This window comes from Megalops cyprinoides, chromosome 15, assembly GCF_013368585.1.
Source record: "Megalops cyprinoides isolate fMegCyp1 chromosome 15, fMegCyp1.pri, whole genome shotgun sequence".
Classification (NCBI taxonomy): Eukaryota; Metazoa; Chordata; class Actinopteri; order Elopiformes; family Megalopidae; genus Megalops; species Megalops cyprinoides.
In genome coordinates, this window is record NC_050597.1 from 27411602 (window position 1) to 27431404 (window position 19803).

At 45.1% G+C, this 19803-nt stretch overlaps 1 protein-coding gene across 1 annotated transcript in view; it reads right to left on the reverse strand.

Moving 5' to 3' along the window:
- Window positions 1–19803, reverse strand: part of adka (adenosine kinase a) — a 135679-nt gene that overhangs the window by 23598 nt on the left and 92278 nt on the right. The window contains exon 7 of the mRNA XM_036547129.1: window positions 11543–11713. Coding sequence (XP_036403022.1) covers window positions 11543–11713 — 171 coding nt within the window. The remainder of the gene's footprint in view (window positions 1–11542; window positions 11714–19803) is intronic.

Consider the following 19803-nt stretch of genomic DNA (forward strand, 5'->3'; position numbering starts at 1 on the left):
AGCTGATTACTGTATATATACACATGTGAAACAACTATTTTTGCAGCATTTTGGAATGGTCTGTCTTACTGAGAAAGCCATATATCCAGGCTGTAGAATAATAAGAAAAAGCTTAAAAGCACAACTCCCAGAGGCCATTCAGAAAATTAGCCAATGTTGAGGCTGAGACCGAGTTGTGTGTTTGACGTGCAGGGGCCAGACAAATTGGTCTGACAATTCTGACTTTTTCCCCCTTTTCTGTGGTCACTCCATATGCGGCACCTGACGCAGCTCCACAACAACACCATGGAAGTGTTTGGTTGGACATACTGAGCATTGTAAGGACCAATGCAACTTGCTGTTTGCTGGGAAAGTCTACCTTTCTCCCCTATAGTTCACTATGATATAGTTACCCCACTTGTCAACATAACTTAAATCAATTAGTTATATGGGCTAAGTGACAGATAAACACAGAACAGCCTTAGGGGACCTTTAAGCGTCTCTCCATATTGAAAATAGCAATCCATTTCTGGCAGTAACAGAACAAGTCTGAGACTCTGTGCTTTACAGTTCTGATGAAATTGCACCAGACCAAGCTAGCACCGGCAGCAGTGGAAGAAATGTGCTAAGCACCACAGCAGACAAGTTTATTGGATAAACTACTGTGCGGTCACACCTCCAAATGTAAACATTCATGTGCTCTGTGTTACTGCTAACTGTCTTCTGAGGTTATTTTAGATCCACGCTGAAAGTTTCTAAATAATTCAGTCAGCCGGCAACGATTTTCCATTAGCTTAAGTATTGCTCCAATTTCAACGCGCCAAGGGTTACATCACGACTGGATGCTTAACCCTCGTCGGTTCAGTCAGGAAATCCAAATTAGACTCACTTCAGAAAGCTGTCAAGATGAAATAAAGACGTCTTAGTAGCGTTACCAGTAAAATTATTTTGGCATGAGACTATGCCGGGTGGAGAGAGGCGTTTTATTAGGATTAAGAGAAACCGAACCCTTAAGCTCTTGGGGAAAATATCCAGGTAGAGACAGGAAATACAGCAAAGATATGAGGCCTTTTGACTAGTGCTCTGTCAGAGGAGGTGGGTCAGCTGTTAGGGTCATGGGGACTCAAACTGCCCCAGCTGATACTGACAAACAAAAATGACGTATGATATTGAAATGATCTGCTTTCGCTTCACTTCAGCAATGAATTACAAAAACAAATAGCTAGCTGTTCAGAGGGCTGAGGCTGCTTCAGATGTGTGTTCTTGGAGCAGCCCCTGGGCAACGCGTGGCCTTGTGTGACAGTATACAAGCAAAGCATGGAAGACTGATCCCAAATCAGCTGCTGGCTCTACAGAGAGCCAGTGGTCCCTACGGCAGGGAAGTACCCAAGGCAGGTGATTATTGATATAATAATCTATGTTTACAGCCTTCAGCTCAGAGGAGAGATTAAGGGAATAAACAACCAAAGATGAAATGTTGCTCCCGGGAAAGTGTGTAGCTTCTGTTCCTGTGCAACGTGTGAAACGTGGCCGACCAGCACTGAGAGAGATCCACCAGAGACTGTTCTCCCACAGTGAGCTCCAAAGTAATCCTTTGTTTGCGCAGAGCCCAGCATGACTGCCCCCGAGCTGTACGTTCTCGACCGCACGTAAAACATCTGCACTTGTTCCAACATCCACTGATGTCTGTGAGGTGAATTATTTCAAACATGAGCTGCACCAACGACCGAAAATAACACCCACAAAGCATTTAACATCATTGTCAGGGAAAAAAACACTCCCCGCACCAGCCCGCACTATGGTCAGATACACTTACTCATAAGAGAAGGGTTTAGTCAAAGAGGAAGCAAAATGTACACCCAGTTACCGCTAGACTGGGTAGTTTTGACTGTTAAGGGTCAAGACTTTCTATATTTATCTGAGGAGTAAGCATTTCCCCTGTCCAAGGCAGCAAAGAAAAAGTGCTCTCTGAGAAACTGAAACATGGGCTAAAAATAAAAGCCGGAACTCTCCCAGTACCTGAGTTCACACAAGGCTGAAAGCAGAAAATAAAATAATAGTGGGGAGCCAAAACAGAAGACTGGTGTTTGACTGAGTCTTCTCCCACAACCAAAACAGGGCCACACAGTTCTCGTCGACGCGTATCTGGTCGACTAGGCTTTCGCGCGACAGCAGAGGAATGCTGTTTATGGCACTGTCGGGGGGATTCGTGCTCAACCTTCAACCGCGCCGCATCTGCTCCAGTGGTTCGCCGACTCCGTTACCTACCGAGCGGAGCTCTGCACGAAATGCCACATCTCCCCCCTCTAAATTAACGAGCTGATAACGGGGGAGCCGTCTCCCTGCAGAACACCCACTGACAGCCATATATTTAATTAATTTATTTATTCATTTTTCACTGACACTTGGCAATAACACGCCGTTTCGCAATGAACGCAAACAGCCGAGTGAGCTGTTCCGCTTCCAGCCGCAGATGAGTGCGCCGGCTATGTTCAAGGGCATGGGGGTCACTTAGTCATCAGGGCGCTTTCTATGACACAGGGTTCTTCCTATTTCAGTGGAAATGAACACTTTTCTACGGCTGCGAGAGAGGCAAAAAATGCCCCCCCCCCCAATACGGACTGACGCCTTGGGGTTGCAACCTGCCAGTCCACGCTGGCTTTTAACAGGAAAACAATAAAATGGATCAAAATCACTTCAATGCTCTACTCAACCATTAAATGCACTTAAATAACAACCAAACTACTTTTTCGCATTCTGTGTGCTCTACAGGAAACTAGCGGATATATACGGGGGGATATAACAGGAACAAAGGGAAGAAGTGCTCCCCGAAGTCGGAGAGAGCGCTTTGGGTGCGTGCGCAGTCAGTCGTAAACAGTCTCCGAAACAGCTTGGCTGCCGTATGCGCGCGTGCCGGAGGGGGAGCCCTCTCGTAGCAGTGAGGTCTCTCCTGCAGACCCCCGCCCTAGGCGCTAACGCGAGGTCAGCTCACCACAGCACAGCCCCCCGGACCATCTGTCAGGATGCGGGCGGCGGCACGCCGAATCCAGGGAAACGGAGCTCGGCTCAAACACCATGACAAAAGGTGGCGAGCAGAACAACAACGAACAACAACAACTACGTCCTTTTAACAGCACAATCAGTGTAATTAGTACAAAAACTGTGTGCTTTCTTTAAACTGAGATCACTTGTTGCATGTACGTTCAATTCAAGCACAAATTAATGAAGGTGAAGGTTTCTGAGGGGTGTTTGAGGGGGAAGGGCGTTATCTTCAAACAGGAAAAAAAAAACTACATTTACATCAATATCAAACTCTCTGTTTGTGTATTCCGAGACGGCTCCTCCCATTTTAAAACAAACACAGGAATATTTATCTTACACTACTCTAAGCACTTACACTAATTGTAATATCAAAAGATACAGTCTGTAAGTATGTGCACACATCAGACAATTACAACAGAGGCCAATGTTTTAAAACCATCAGAAGCCTTTCTATTGAGCCGAGTAGAAGAGGGCTTGGCATTTGTAAAATTGGCCGTGTGAGCTGAGCCAGTGTCCATGGAGCAATCTGTAGATGTGGCACAGGGTGGCCTCCTGCCAGGTGAAATGCAGCGATGGGAAACAGGCTCTGATTGGCCAGTGCTCGCTGAGGCCAACCATTACGACTGGCCAGGGTACAAGCAGCGCATGCTACGGTCTACAGATAGTGAAAACATCCAAAGGGGCTCTGTTCGGGGGGGGGGGAGCCCTCGATAACGAGGGGTTATCAAGACGCCAATCTGCTCTCTTTGCATGGGAGGCTGCAGGACATGTGAAACGAACCTGGCTTTGAAACGAACTCCAGATTCGATCCTTCACCTATAGCTTTCTTTGGATGGTGAGCCAAGGAGACGATTTGTCTCCTCAAGTCATCAATTCATCTCCTCAGCCTTCATCCCTTGCCTTTCTGCAGTACTACATCTCCCTTTAGATGAGCCGTGAGCACACTGTAAATGTACCACTGCTTTACAGTACATCAGCGGGAGCCAGGGCTAGAGTGCGACATTCTTCTCACCACAGAGGAGGAAAAACTTCACTTCAACAGACACCTTTCTCAACACCGCCCTTATTACTAAAAACCGAGTTCCCATTTCTCTCAAAGAGCCATTGTCCCTTGCTGCTGAAGAGGAATGCCTCGACACATTGGACTAGGCAGATTCAAATTCCAGCTATGCCTATCAAATAATAAGCAAACAAACTGAAGGGTCTAAGTAAATATGGAAAGTAAACAAATATGTTCACAGACCAGCTTCATTATGGCTGTTTCGACTGTAGACTTAGGCATGGCTTACAGAGAGTAAAAATGGACTTTTTTCCACATATCTCTGAATAACATCCTTCAGGTGAATGTCAGATATTCTTTTCAACCCACACTCTGACTCAGTCCACATAACATTGATTTTAACCTCGAAACGGACCATGTTCATATTTGAAGAAGCACTCTGCCAGTAATGTTTAATTATCCTGTCGTGCACATTGCTTTCTTACAGGGAAAGCACATTCCTGTGTGTCCTTAGACATTTAAGTCAGCTACAAATTCCATTTGCTAACAGTGCAGTCTTAATCTTGGCAGTTGAACAAAATTGTTTATTGTAGGTTATGTGATTGCTACTGTCTGTCTGTCCATCGGCCTGTGAATATGACAATATTTTAAGTACCAATTCTCATGAAACTTTTCAAAATAGCTGTCTATGGTACCAGGTACAAGGCAGGAGATATTTGATTTTAAAATTTCAAATTAAAATGAAACCGCTACTACGACAACTGTTAAAGTGCGTGCACACTTGCCAGTGCTACTGTAGTTTGCATCCTGCTTTGAAACAAACTCACTGTAAAAGAACAGAACAGCTTATAGTTTGTGCTCATTTTCTACTGTAGCGGTAACAAGCTCTCAAAAGCCTACTGCAAGAACCTCTGCCTGCCGTTCAAGTCTCAACACTGCTGAGTTTTTTTAAGGACAAAGGCTGGGAAGGAAATCAGATGAGCGCCTGCAGTCTGGGAGTACATTACAAAGCAGTGGGCATGTGGTCATTTGGAGACAAAAGGTCCTCGTTTTCACCGCGGGGCTGGAGATAACAGGTGGAAAAACGAGCGCCGACCCCCGATTCCCGCCACATGGCAGGAGGAGTAAAGGGCACCAGAGCATGCCGGCGTTAAACTTACTTGAGCGGTAGCAGTGACAGCCTGACACCCCGCGCTGTGACAGGAATGTGCCGTCCCCAGCGCCGGCTGAGCGCTTGCGCTATCGATCGGCCCTTGGAGCCGCGGTCTTTTCTTACATCCGTCATTATTGCCCTTCAGATCGCTCAGGCCCGGGCCTCCTCGTCAAGGCACTCTCTGGTTTTTATGCTTCCCGGAGCTGCGCCGGTCCCGGGGCCTCTCTCTTAACCTTGGTAATTTCAGATATTTTACGGTTCAATCCGGGGGATATCCGGGACTTGCCCCACGCCGCACAATTACATCTGTCAGAGGCACTCCCTGGTGGAGCCCCGCCGGATCCAAAGACCCTGTGTAACTCACCCTCAACTTCTGATTCGGCCAGAGTTATGGCTAATACACTGCACTGCCTGGGACCAGAACCTCACCAGAGCCAAATAATATAATAACATATCCCAAATGACATAAGCCAATGCAGTGCTACATGGAGGCTATATTTTAACGCTTAGCTAAAAAGTACGCATGCTGCATTTCACAGCACTAAACAGCACAACAGCAAAGCCATGTTCAGTACACATAAATCAAAATTCAAAGCAGACATAATTGTGTTTTTGGTGAAACGGCGCTTGATATTACACAAGGGACGTTTGCGGCTTGTCTGCCTTTAATTGAATGCTGTGGGCTATGCTGTACAAGATTACCTGAGCTGCTTGAATGGAGACAGCCAACATGTGTTGGCATTCAACGGTATCTCACGCTTTAGCAGGCTTTTTTTTGTGTAATTACTTCACTGCCGTGTAAACCCGCTGTTTTCCCCCAGCCGTTATTCCCCCTTCCAGAACATCAAGGAGGCTCTTCTTAACCGAGCCTGCGGGCTTCTTCCGAGGGCCAAGGAACAAACACGAGGAGGATAATGTCTCAAACACTCCTCAGAGACACCGCAAATGAGGTTCGACTGCACCAGCAGAGTCTGAGAAGAAAGCGTTCCTTTGTCGGAGTGTATACCTGGCTTTTTACATCGTTACGTGAAGTGTGTGTGGAGGCTGGATTGCTCGGGCTATGAGCTATTAAAATTCAGTTTGCTGTTGGAGCTCCAAAAAGGAAATGGTCAATTAGGGGTAGGCGTTTTTTGGGAGAGCACCCCGCTCAGATTTGGATGTTTCAGGAACTGTTCATCCCACACACACACACACACACAGTCAACAGCTGAAAGCTTGTGCTTACACACTCTGCACGCGCCACCGTGATAAACCACCCCAATCAAGGCCGCGCAGATAAGGCCTCCTAGCAGTCCGTCAAACAAACAAACCAGGAGGCGAATCCTGGGGAATTCCGAGAAACTCCTGTATAATATCTCTGTGTCCCTTTTCCACTCACCCACTTCAGCCGGCCTGGAAAAGCCATTAACCCGGCCTGCACTTCTGCACATACAGTCTCTCTCTGTGCACGTATAGCGGACAGCCATGACTGTGCCAGAGCCAGGAGTGTCTGAGGGCATATTCAGAATAGGAACTTACTGCAAAAAGGCTTACTTTTGTATGTAGGTGTGGATATAAATAACAACACATTTACACATTACAGTGAGGTGTGAGAATGAATGTGAAAAATACAAACACAAATTAGAGAGGAAAAATGGCCATTTGACTTCACAGACTGAGTAAGAAAAAACAGTGTAACGGTATGACTACTGGTAATGGTATAGCGACTAAAATGACACTGATTTCTTCATGTCAGTGCATGTCCTTAGTGTGTAAAATTACGTATGTTTACATTTTTAGCCTGCATAGCTACCTTCCAGCTTAAAGATTTCTATCAATTAAAAAAACTAAAGTAAAACATCTTGCTGTGACTGTTTCACTGTCGTTACTTCATCTTTGTGTTAATTAGTCCAATGCAAACGCATTCCTCTAAAGTGAACTCAGCAGCTCCATAAACGCTGCTCCATAAAAGCCGTGCGTCGATGGTCCTGTGTGTGTGTGTATGTATGTGTGTGTGTGTGTGCGTGCGTGCCTGTGTCTTCCGGCACTGCCGCGCATCGGCGGGGGACGACTCTTTGATCTGCACAGAAACATCTGCCACCGATTCGGCTCCCCAATTCCCTGATATCAATTATGGCCGATAGTTTTCACTGGGGTCACCAGTGTTTACCACTGTGGGTTTGAAACATTCTCTTATAGTTCTGCTGGATAATATATCCTCCTGCTGGGTGTCCCTCTGCTCAGAATCTCAATGGTGGACTTCTTCTGGTGGTTTCCGTGCTAATAACCAATTAATCAATTAGAAAACGAACTGGCCAAAGAAAACTCACTGGGAAATGCAAAACGTAAAGGACAGTTGTTTCTTATTAACCCATTAGTTCTGGAAGAGGCATATGTGCCAGGTGGCCATGACAGGACACTACCAAGCAATGCTAACAAACATGAGTTCAGTATGGCCATAAATACTGCCATTGCGCTACAATATTTTGCATTTTATTCATTAATTTTGTCATGCAGTGCTGGCAACATGTTCCATCTCCTGCTCCATTTGGTAAGGCTTTAGACTGCGAGATGTGAGCACAAGTGGCATCACAGACAGTAGCACTTCACAAACCTGAAACACTCTTCTTAGATGAATGGACACGTTACATCTAAACATCTTTCAGACTATGTGTTATCCCGCCATCCAAAAAAACCTGCAAAACGAGATTGTCCCTCATTCCTCTTTCTGGAATGACAGAGGGCACAATGGTGCTGTCCCATTCCAATCTCTCTTAAGCACACTGAAATACGCCCCACCTGAGTGCGTAAGTGTCACAGGAGCGGCGGTGTGCTTGAGAACCGGGTGGCCCGTTTATAATGTCACCGACGAGCAGAGAAGAACGGGGCCACAGAAATGGCCAGGAGGCAATTCCAGCTCACCACACCCAAGCAGCTCTCAGCGGCACTGCCATCCTCTTTAACAAGCGGCAGAGCGATTTCAATCTAATACCAACCTCGCGGGCCCTCCTAGATAAAAATGTTATTTAAAACGATCTGAATCACGAAGGAATTAATCACTGCTTATACAACATCAGTCAGGGGGTGATTCACTCAGTCCCAATTAATCTTGCCATTTATCTACACCGTCTGAGCGTCTGCTATACAAATGCATCTGTAATAACCAGATTATTTCCATTGTACAGTTTATCTTGCGCTTTACAAATGGCAGGCAAAGCGTGTGTAATTTTGTCAGCCAGTTCATCATGATCTGGTTTTGTCGGTGACGATTCCTCACGCCTGTCCATTAACCGTGGCCATAAAGATCTCTGAAATATTTAGCCCTGAGTTTCTGCCGCATTCTCTCGGTGGAACTGCGGAGAGAGACCCGGTCCAGCGCGGATGTGACAGCGCATTTGCCAGTTAGAGAAAACCGCCTGGTGTCAGACTGGATGTCGTACTGCTGCAGCACCATAGCAACACTGTTTCTGTCACCCCAAATAAAAGAACCTGCCTGCTCTAGTCACAGCTTGTCACTTTCCACTGAAATAAATACCAATTCCCTAAATGCAATACAGCAATTACTGTGATTACATAAGAGTGAATGCATGATTGGGCACTGTGGAGCAGCAGAAGACAGGTAAGACTTAATCACTCTGAAATAAGTAGCAGCATGACACCCAGTTACAATACATATGATGTAGCCTGGTGACTATATAATAGAAGCTTAATTCTCTCAGCCACAGATGACATCCAAGTATAATTGTGGGAGATGGTTCTATTACATTAAATGAAAGATATAATGTATTAATATTATGTATTTCCAGAATGTTGAAAAAAAAAATCCATAAACAAATGTGGGAAAATCACATGTAAATTTTGAACTGTAACATTAATTTCTATTCATTGAGGGTTCAAAATTTTAAAATCAAAACTTTTTTCAATTTTTACATTTTTACATAGGGCATATGCAATGTCTGGTAAAAAAAGGAACCTAAGACTTTCTGTTTCAGTCACATTTGCAGGTTCACTGAATTTCTCCAGACATCAGTAAAACCAGATTTTAAGTGTGTGCCGTCGACTCAGAGGAATACAGTAAAGGTTCCTCTCAGCCTCCACAGAGAGATGTTTAACACTGGACCAGCACATTAACCTTCCACTGACTCGCTGCTATGCCTGTCGGGAGCCCTCCCAATGATCCTGACAACCGGGGACTGCAGACCCCCCCCCCCCCCCGGGAGCGGATCCGAAACGCGCAGGTCTGCACGGCCGTGCGGTCCTGTCAGCTGGCGGTCAGGCCCGACACGTCGCGCACACACAGCAACTGCCAGCTCCGTCTGCCTCGCCCCCCCCCCCCCCCCCCCCCCCAGGGGTTAATTCAGCTCCGTTCCTGGAAAAAGCCGAGAGGCCTCTTAGGGGCAGCGCGCAGTCCGAAAGGCTGTTGGAGGAAGCCGAACAGACCCAGCCAATTTACTGAGCGCTCAGACAGTACCTGGCCTGCTCTTAAAGGGCATTTATGTAAGTGATATGCGTCCCAAACACGCCAAGAATTACACCCTGCTGATGGGAATGGAATAATCAAAAAAAAAATAAAAAAACACACTAAAACACATTATCGGCACATTGAGAAAGGAAAACCGCTAACAGCTATGATTACATTGATTAAGATATATGATTAAGCCTTGTTGTTTGTATTATAGCTGATCGTGCACCTACGTGAAATATACGCACGCAGATCTGCTTCTCATTATTCGAGAGGAGTATCAGTCTCATTCTTCCAGTTACTTCTGAGTCCGTTCTCAACTCATCACTGTATGGTCCCCACTATGTGCCACAGCTGCCGCTTTCAAGGAAATGCACGTTATTTATGAATTTAAATATTAAGAAAGAATAAAGGGGTAACATAAAGATCCAACACATAAAACCTGAGATGTTCACCGGTTCAATTTCTCAGCAGCAGCTTTGCAAAGAACGTTACAATTATGTATCTACTTAGCAATCCAGGTGGTTGTGAATGATTTCAGTTTCCCATTATAAATATTCTGGAATCCATTTACATGGATAGATTTTACCCGAGGAGCTGCGGTTAAGTGTCTTGCTCAAGATTAAATAGCAATGGTCTGGCAGCGCTGCAACCCCATAACACTCAGGGTCGAGTTCTCAGATCACAACTGCTCACTGCTGTACACTTAAACATATTTTAAGCAGGAAAAGAATAAACTGACCAACTGGAAACCCATTATATATAATGAATGCAAAACAAGCACCATTTTCAGTCACTTAGGGGGTTTTCAATCCACCCACTTTACACTTTGTCTTCCACCAATTTTAAACACGTGTCATCCTTTTTGCATCAGTTTTAGAGCATTATGTGTTTGGCAGTTGCAGAAATTTATTAAAAAAATGCATGACCAATGAAAAGCACTTGTGTAAATTTGTTATTGGTTAAATGCAATGTGGTTACATGGGATACAGACGTGAACATATGCAAAGGTATTTTATAGAAGAATATAAGAGGGAGAAAAAAGAATTCGAAGAAAACCCGAAGGCAACGGTGCTATAAATTCTCTGGTGGGGAGCAGTTTTTCGAATTAGGTTTGCCGGTGCGTGCTCTCCGCCCCGTCCGGCCCCCGTGGGTGGGAGGGGGGATGGGGGGGGTGGGGGAGGTCGCAGACGGTTTGGGGCTGCTGAGTTCCTCTGCTCTACTTCTCCACTCCAAGTGTTTCCTTCTGGGCCAGGCCACTTGTCAAGATATACTCCCCCAGTCAGGGCTGCCTATGACCATGACGTGACCTCCAAGCGAACATCTCACTTACACAACAGCTGAGCGAATCAATAAATTAACGGGCATGAAATCACAACACGATGGAGCTGACTGATAGCGGGATTAAGTCTTATCTCTTTCCCCACTCTGCGGTGCCTAAGTGAGAATGTTAAATGGCAGTGAGGAGGTGGGGAGTAACAAGAGTCTAGCACTTCTGAAGATCTATAGTGCAGCATGTTTCGTTCCATTCCCCTTCATCATTCATGTGCAAGCACACACACACACACACACACACACACACACACACACACACACACACACACACACACACACGCACACACACACACATCCACACACATACATGCACACATATCCACACACACACACACACACACACACACACACACACACACACACACACATGCACACATATCCCCCCCCACACACACACACACACACACACACACACACACACACACACACACACACACACACACACATGCACACATATCCCCCCACACACACACACACACACACACACACACGCGCGCGCGCACATACATATACACACACACGCACACACTATAGTACATTGAAGGAGACGTGAAACCAGGGGAGCCTTGACAAATGGGAGCGGCTGACTCACCGTCTCGTTCCCGAACAGTATGTCGACGTACGGCATGACCTTCATCATCTGCTCCTTGAAGAACTGACTGATGAAAGGGGCCGACAGATTCAAGCTGAAGATCTTGTTGTTTTCTGAGGCGTGCTTCGCCACCTTCAGTATCGACTCCACCGAAACCGTCAGGAAGAAACCCTGGAAGAGAGGCCACACGTTAGCACACTTACCAATGTTTGTACAATTACACAGCCTACACACGGAGCCAAGCCATATAACACCCCCTCCCCAATACATCCAGACATTATGCTCTTAATGCCCTTATAAGACAACATTTAAATTCTGTAAATGCTGCCTGTGATTCTAAAAACAATCATACATCTCATGCTGCCCCAGAAATCATGTTTAAAAAATGCCCCAATCTGATCTTATCAGGAGCTTGATCAGAGATGAATTGGATTATGTCTTAAAAAAAGAGAAGGAATGAATATAAATTGACTCCATAATTACTCTGGACTCCAAGCAGAGAGGACATGGCATGTGGAGGTAATCCAATAAACCAAAGGGCACCTCTAAGAACTTCCCCACATTTGGGAGAAAAGAAACGAATGAGAAAAAAAAAAACAGCTAGGCCGCTGTGCCTCTCCAACCAATAAAAGTGTAAAACACCCACAGACTGTTTGTGTTTATCTAAAAACGGCCCTTTTCGGTTACGCGCTAATTAATCAAAGTTAAAGAAAACACAAGGCGTGTAATTTTCCATTCGGCCTCCGAGAGGGGCCCTGGAAGCCGAGTGGAGACCAGGCTGGTGGCTGCGGTCCAGCAAGTGCGCCGGAGGAAGCGACGTGCTCGTATCCGATTATGCGGAAAACAAAGGCCGTGTCTGGACTCTCCTTACCGGGAAACAAGAGAGGCCGCTCTTTGCATTGTGCGAACGAATACAAATCAGGTAAGAAAACGCCTTTGTGTTTCAAACTCGAAACCTGAAACACGACCCCCCAGGTGTCAAGCCCACACAAAAAAAAACCTCCGCCTTTTGATACCGATCTTCTTAACCTCTTTTTTCAGTCGCACAATTATTCGCTATGCTGGAATGACAAGGGGGGGAGGGGTGGAGATTCTGTGGTTGATACATTTAATGGAAACAAGAGCATTCAATGCTTGTGACACTGGAACACTCCATTAGCGCATGCATGACATTCAGGCAGACTGCTGGAGGAGAAGCCTTTCGTATACAGTATGGCAGAGAAGGGCACTGCAATGTTAGCAGGAAAAAAGATCTGAACATGGCGATACAGCGAATTGAAGAAACATGCTATGCGGGCAAAGACCTCAAAAAATATTAATATTGCTGGTCAAAAATTTACATAAAGGCATATGCAGGTGTGCCGTGAAACCACACGAGGATACGCTCCAGGAAATCCTTTAACAGTCTGATTATTTGTTACTGCAAGTGAAACATTAACCTGCTGCCCCACCTGAATCTCACCTGTGTTCTGACGGAAGCTGGCTAAGTCACATACCACAAGCCTGAGCCCACAGCCTCCAACAAAAACAAAAAAAAAGTGAGCTGGCAAGATGAACAGGGACAAACTGCAGTGAGTAGGACTGAACTCAAGCCATGTTGTTTTCAGAGATTTCAGCGGTGCACAAGCGCTCTTTACCCGGTAAATGGTTCGTCATCGACCCAGACCTTGGTCTCAAAAAGGCTGCCAATGCTGTAGAAGGCTCTTTTCTAATATTCTACATAATTCCAAGGGAAAAAAACTACAGAAATATCAGGGATAAGGACAAAGCCTTTCTAAAGGAGTTCTAAACTTAAGAAGGAATGAAGGACTCAACCCTTTTTTATTTAGATATTGATCTGATGGAAAAAAAAATCACTTTTCAATTTGTAATGTACATTGCAGCGCTGGTTGGTTACATGCATACAATAAATTATCCCTTCACTATTCAGCACATCAATTTTCTGTATCAATCACTATTTACAAGGATTCATACATTTCCTCTTCAGTTCCAGGATTTGAAATGTTCCGTATGTGTTATTGTGCTGGACACAATTGCGCATACTGGAGCTCTGCACTGACGTGACAGCCAGCCTTTTACTTGGCCCCCAGGAACACAAACAGCAGAACAGACTGTGCTGATAGTGGTGTCCTTTCCCCACTGCTGCTAGCACGGAGCTCGTGACACACTCTCAGCAAAGTCCCTGTGCTTCCTCTGTCACCAGAGAACTTCATCTCTGATGCAGGGAAATTTGAAAACATTATTCCCCTGAATTATAATATATGGCTTTTATGTTTCCATGTTTGAAGTTACAGAGGTGCCCCGGGGTGGCCCTTTATTTTTATGAAAATAAAGCATGTCTTTTTGAACATTGAAAGCTTTTGTGCTTTCAGCGGGTTCCCGGGTAAAGTCAGGTGAGATTCGTGGGCCTTATCTATGGGAACGGTAACAAGAATTTGAGTCTTCCGCACACAGGTACAGATTGTGTGGTGATGCTTTAAGGATAAGATTTCCCAAAAGTCCTGTGAAGGGTGAGCTCAAAGTGATAAAAACAAACACTACACAGTCCATCAGTTTTAAGTTTGGCCCAGTATTCTGTGAGGTGTTGTGAACTGAAAAAAAATAGTTCCAGGTTATGTCATTTTTAAGAATGTTTATTTAAATGCACTGTTCATTTGAAATTTGAATATGAAATGTGGTACTGTATTAGATGACAACCCGCTTACTCTTTAACAACACTAAATCTGAAACTGTAAATCAGTGTTTCACAACAGAATCATTGTTGCCTTGGGCAATGAGTTGAATTTCTCCTACATGCCAGATGCTTTGTACCAAAGCATTCCTCAGACTTTCTGTGCAGAAAGGATAGAGTGCATTCACACAGACACAAATCAAAAAACAGACCTCTGGAGAGTGGAAAAAAACAATATATTACAAGGGGCATTTTAATTTGCATTGCAAGTGCCAGTTTAAATTAATATTTTTCTTCTGTTGACATATGACCTCTGTTTAAAGTATGCTTCATTAGAATGCACTGTAGATGCTCACAGTGATTTGAATCACTAAAGTCTGTTTCAATAGTGCAAAGGCATCAAGAAATTATACAACATGCTTTTGATGGCGTAATAAAAAAGACGAGGTCTTCTAGTAAACCCACCAAATTGCCCAGAGTTCTGAATCTCGCTGATGAACTTACATTACCCATCAGCCAGGGGACATTCTTTATGTCCCTGTTTTGTTTGGACAAAGTTTTCTCAAAGCTGTAGCCGTTCCCCCAGGTGGGGCCTGCCCTGGTTTGATAAATGTCTTCCAGATTGCCTGTGTTTTCGAGTCTCTATTAAAGACCCCCGTTCTGCGTCTGGGTCTCTTCGGCCCGGGACTCCCGTCGTGGGATGGGAGCGGACGGCCTGCGTTACGCAGAACACGCCGAGGAGCGGAGATCAGAATCTCGCGTTCGTTATCGCGGTGCTGTCCTCCGCTTCCCTTTAGCACTTCCTTCGGCCACGCTGCGGGGGCCCCGATCGATATCTGTGGTTTGGGGACTTGATTGCCGTGGCTCGACTCTATCAGGGCGCCCATCTCTGGAGAAATTCTGCGGTGTCAACACAGATCTCCCACAGTGGGAACATGTGGCAAGTGCCGTGTCCCCCCATCCCCTCACATCAAAACCTATTTAGCGTGTCAGAAAATGCACAGCACACAAGTGACAAATAGGTGCTTCACAAACAATGTGAAGGTTTTGCCTCACACACACAATGTTGGCCTTTAGATCCTGTAAATCAGTATCAAAGAGTGAAGCTTTCATGGCAACAAATAACTCCGTAAGGTGAACTGGCCTCAGTCTAGCAAACACGGGCTCTTTCTGCTCTCCGGGTCTGCGCCATTGGCAACTGGAAAATATGGAAGGCTTTGACTCACGTTCAATTAACAGAACGGATAATGGGACTGCTCAACGCAGCATGATTCAGCACACCAGAGGGGTTTTAAACACATCTAATGTTCTGTATTCTTCAGACCCCGACTGCACAGATTACATCTGTTTTCCCTTCGCCAGCGTCGGGAACCCTGTTCCAGAGTACCTTATCAGATATTTAGGAATCCACTTCTGAAGTGAATGGAATCGAGCCAACAACATTAAAAGTGAAACAGAAGCCAAGTATTACAGAGTAGGCTTTTGTCAGCCAAGACAATCAACCAAGGGCTCCCTTAACAAACAAAATGCCTAGACAGCCAGTGTTTGAAAGGAATAGAGGAACTTAATACATACTGTAAAGGAAATTATTTCACGCAGCTATGGCGAACAATCAGACAATAAACATAAAACATCAAAATAAACATTCTGGAGCATTCAAGGTCAGGTCAATGCTTACCATTGAAATGGACCATTAAGTAATTGTGAGCTGACTAATCAGCCAGTCTTGCATATGTTATGTCAAGTGTGGCCAAAATGGTATCAATTCCAATAGATGTGAAGAGCAATTCTATGAATCATGTGACCAATTACATCACTTCTAAAATATATGATCTACCAGCTACCAAGTAAATTAGTCATGAGGGAGAGTTTGCTGCTTCTTTGTTACTTAGGGTTGCTTGAGCAATGTAATGAATACTCATCTTTGTTTAATATCTTTGCACATATCTGCTCCTTCCTTTGTGAAAATTTGAGATCTTTTCGAAATATTAAGTGAATGTGTCATCCCCAAATTGAAAAAAATAGTTGGTGTACTTGAATCACAAATTTGTATTACTTATTACTATTCAATTTCAGTGATTAATTTGTTAGCTAGAATGCAAACAAGAATACCAAGGACCAGGACTGAGGGATGCAGCACTGAAAGACTAAAACACTGCACTTCTTGGAGAAAACTGCATTCACCTATAATGGAAATTTATATATAAAAAAAACTTATTAGGAGCAAGTGTTTCCTTCAACCTAAACATAAATGCCTACAGAAATTAAATATGAATATGAAATTTGAGTAACACAAAAGCACAAATTGCTATAAATAAACAAATCCTGGTGCCATTAGACTGATGCCCTTTTTGGTCTGTTCACAATGTGAACACAACTCAGTGAAATCTGAGGAGTGCATTTTTTGAAACGGGAGTCTATTAAGGATACTCTCGCACTCACACTTCAGGGGAATGTATGCCTCAGATTAGGAATGAGGCTCAAAGCTGTAATTTGTGCAGCCACAAGGGAGAACATACTATAATTACATTAACCCAAGCCACATTAGCTGTGAAGCTGCAACGGTTTTAACTCCCAAACTCATAGTATTAACCCTATTGGGAGGTTAGTGGCAGTTAGCATCCATAGGATATTCATTTTAAGGCAGAATCACGGTGTTGCTATCGGGCAAGCTCTACCAGCTCAGAAGATCAATTTCTTGCCCTTTCTCGCAAGCTGCGGTGTTTAAAAAATGTGTTGGGTAGGGTTACATGGATACGTGTGTGGGGTGGGGGTGGGGGGGACTGCAAGGAATTTACTTCAGGATTTAAAACAGACAAAAGTTTTAAAGCCAAGAGCCTTCAAATGCCAATACTAATCCACATAATAATTCAGAACATAGCCCAGGCTCAGATTCCTAACAGACACCATATGTTAGTCATAGTAAAATAAGAGAGGTATTTCAGAAGAAGTGGACATACAAGTGTGTGTGTGTGTGTGTGTGTGTGTGTGTCTGTACATTTGAGTGTGACTGTGTGTGTGTGTGTGTGTGTGTGTGTGTGTGTGTGTGTGTGTGCGTACCTCATTTTCACTCTATCATTCCAGTCAGCCAGGGTGGACTATGAGCCAGGCACAATGGCCTTCCGAGATTGAAACACTGAGGTAAATCTACACAATGTGACTTTTGAAGAAGGAAGCTGACGCAGCTCCAGAAACTGAACCGGCAAAAGGGAAGGAACACAGCCAGACGCTCCTTTGAGCGAATTAAGACCCTCTATATTTCAACAGCTATCTCGCTTTCCCTTCCTACACGTAATCGATTTCTCAGCTGCCGCAGAGAAAGTTATATGCGAAATACATGCACGGGGGGTGGGGGCGAGGGGGAGAGGTGCACCTGGAGCTCAAGTGAGAGGACACCTCCAGGGGCTCGCAGGCTTCGGCTCAGGGTGCCAAGAAATGAGAAGGGGGCCGATGGAAAATGTTGCAGAAGGTTTCCCTGAGTAACGGCTAACACAACCTCTCAAACAGACCAACGGCAGAAAAAAAAAATAGAAAACAAAAACGATTTTATTCACATGTTTGCGGAGTACGGTTCTGCCCCTGCTGTGCCTCCCAAAAACATGTTTAAAGAGGTGCAGGGTTCGTCTGGAATGGGTCGGTTTGGATCCAGCCTGGGTTTCGCCTGGTCTGTCAATTGCAGAGATTGGCAGTGCATCACTAGCACATGCAGACCAAGAGCTAACAGTTCAATGTAGTGCTAAGGAGCAGGGCTGCTAACCCAATGCCTGCACGTCGATTCCCAGGAGGGGCATTGCTGTTGTACCCTTGAGCAAGGTACTTACACCCTATTGCTCCAGTAAATCCACACTGATATAAATGCGCAATACTTAAACTGTAAGTATAGCTCTGGATAAGGGTGTCTGATAAGCAACTAATGTAAATGTAATGTGGAAAAAGTGTGTATTTCAACAGCTGCCCATGGAAGTTCATCAAACGCACAGAATCTGCCCCTGTGCAGCAGCTCTGTGAGGTAATGCGCTTCCCTTTATGGGCAGCTAGGCAAGGCTCGTGCACAGGGGTCATTTTCATGGCAAAGCCGCCTGTCCGATGAGGGTCCGAGAGGCCTGCACCAGACAACCGCGCCGGCCGGTAATCGCACACGCCAATGAATCCCTCCATTTTCGGCTGAGGGACTAAAAATAACAAAAGCTAACTGGAGCTAAAGCTGGGCTGCTTTATGAGGCTGGGGAGGGATGCATGTGTTGGGGGGGGGGCGGTTCATGTCGTGTTCAAACAGGGGGCCACGGAACACACAGGCACGCAGACGCTCAGCGCTGAACCATTAGCTGCTTCCACTCGCTCCGATAGTGTGGCTCTGTCCGATTCTCGGCCTTCCGGAAACGAGAGATGCAAAGTAGGCCATTAATGATTCATCCCTGCTCAAAAATCATCTGAGCGGAGCTGTAATGACGGACCCTGAAGAAAACGACGACAAGCTCTCTGTCAGCGCCCACTGATGGAATGGAATTAAAGGGTTGGACTGGCTGTGTGATACCAACATCAGGTAGTTACAGACTTTAAAATAAAGGCCTCAAGTCTTTACACCGCTGAGATACAGTCCACAAGATCACAAGGTTAAACGAATCATTCCTACCACTGATATCCCTGTTGTTATTTCTTTCCATGTGCTGAACTATTAAACGGGTGACCCCCCAACCCCCACCATGGGTGCTTAATGGGGTTTGGTTAATGTCATCCTCATGCCGACGCATCTCAGACACTTCAACTCCACTGCCTCGTTTTTGAGAGGGTCAGTTCGGATCACTGTTTCGGAGAGCCCGCGGCGCAGATGCACCTCGAGCCAAGGAAAACGGGCGCGACGCCCCTCGGGCGGCTGTGCCCAGAGGAGCCCCTCGGCGCGTCTAGGAGCCGACGCCCGCATCGCCGGCCAGCTCAGCACCTCTTATTTAAACGTCAGCATCGAGTAAAATATCAGGGCCCTGTGCTCGGGCAGGCTGCCAAGACTGCAATTTACACTGGAAAAAAAAGATTAAAAAAAAGAAAGCTCTGACCTCTCTGTCTTCTGCATAAACATAACAAAGCCTTGTTTCACTGGACACTTATGGACACAAATCAACATTTTGGGTGTGGGCTAATGGAACCAGGAGAGTCTCGTTGAACTTCAGTATGATTTCGAAATTGTCGAAATTACCCATAACCGTGGGAAAACGGCAACCATGCTAGATAAACTCAATTTAAATAAGGGAGCCACTTCCAGTTAATATGAGCAATCTAGAATGATCATTGTACTACTGCTTTACTGACAAGAGTATCAGTTGCAGAGTATTAACCAGTTTATTTAATGTTCAGTGTTTATGTAAAGTGTGGGTGCTTATTGCGCTGTTAAAAATCAATCTTCTGAAAGTAATAGTTCTGGAGCAGTCACTTGTATTAGCCTTATGTGCTCTGAATAAGTAACACTGGTAAGTAACACATTTTTTCCTCCTTTTTCAAACCATAACCATATATTTATTTTTATTTTTATTCTTGGAAAAAAACAGATGGACATGTGAACATGTTTGAAAAGAAATAATGTACGGTGAAGTACCTG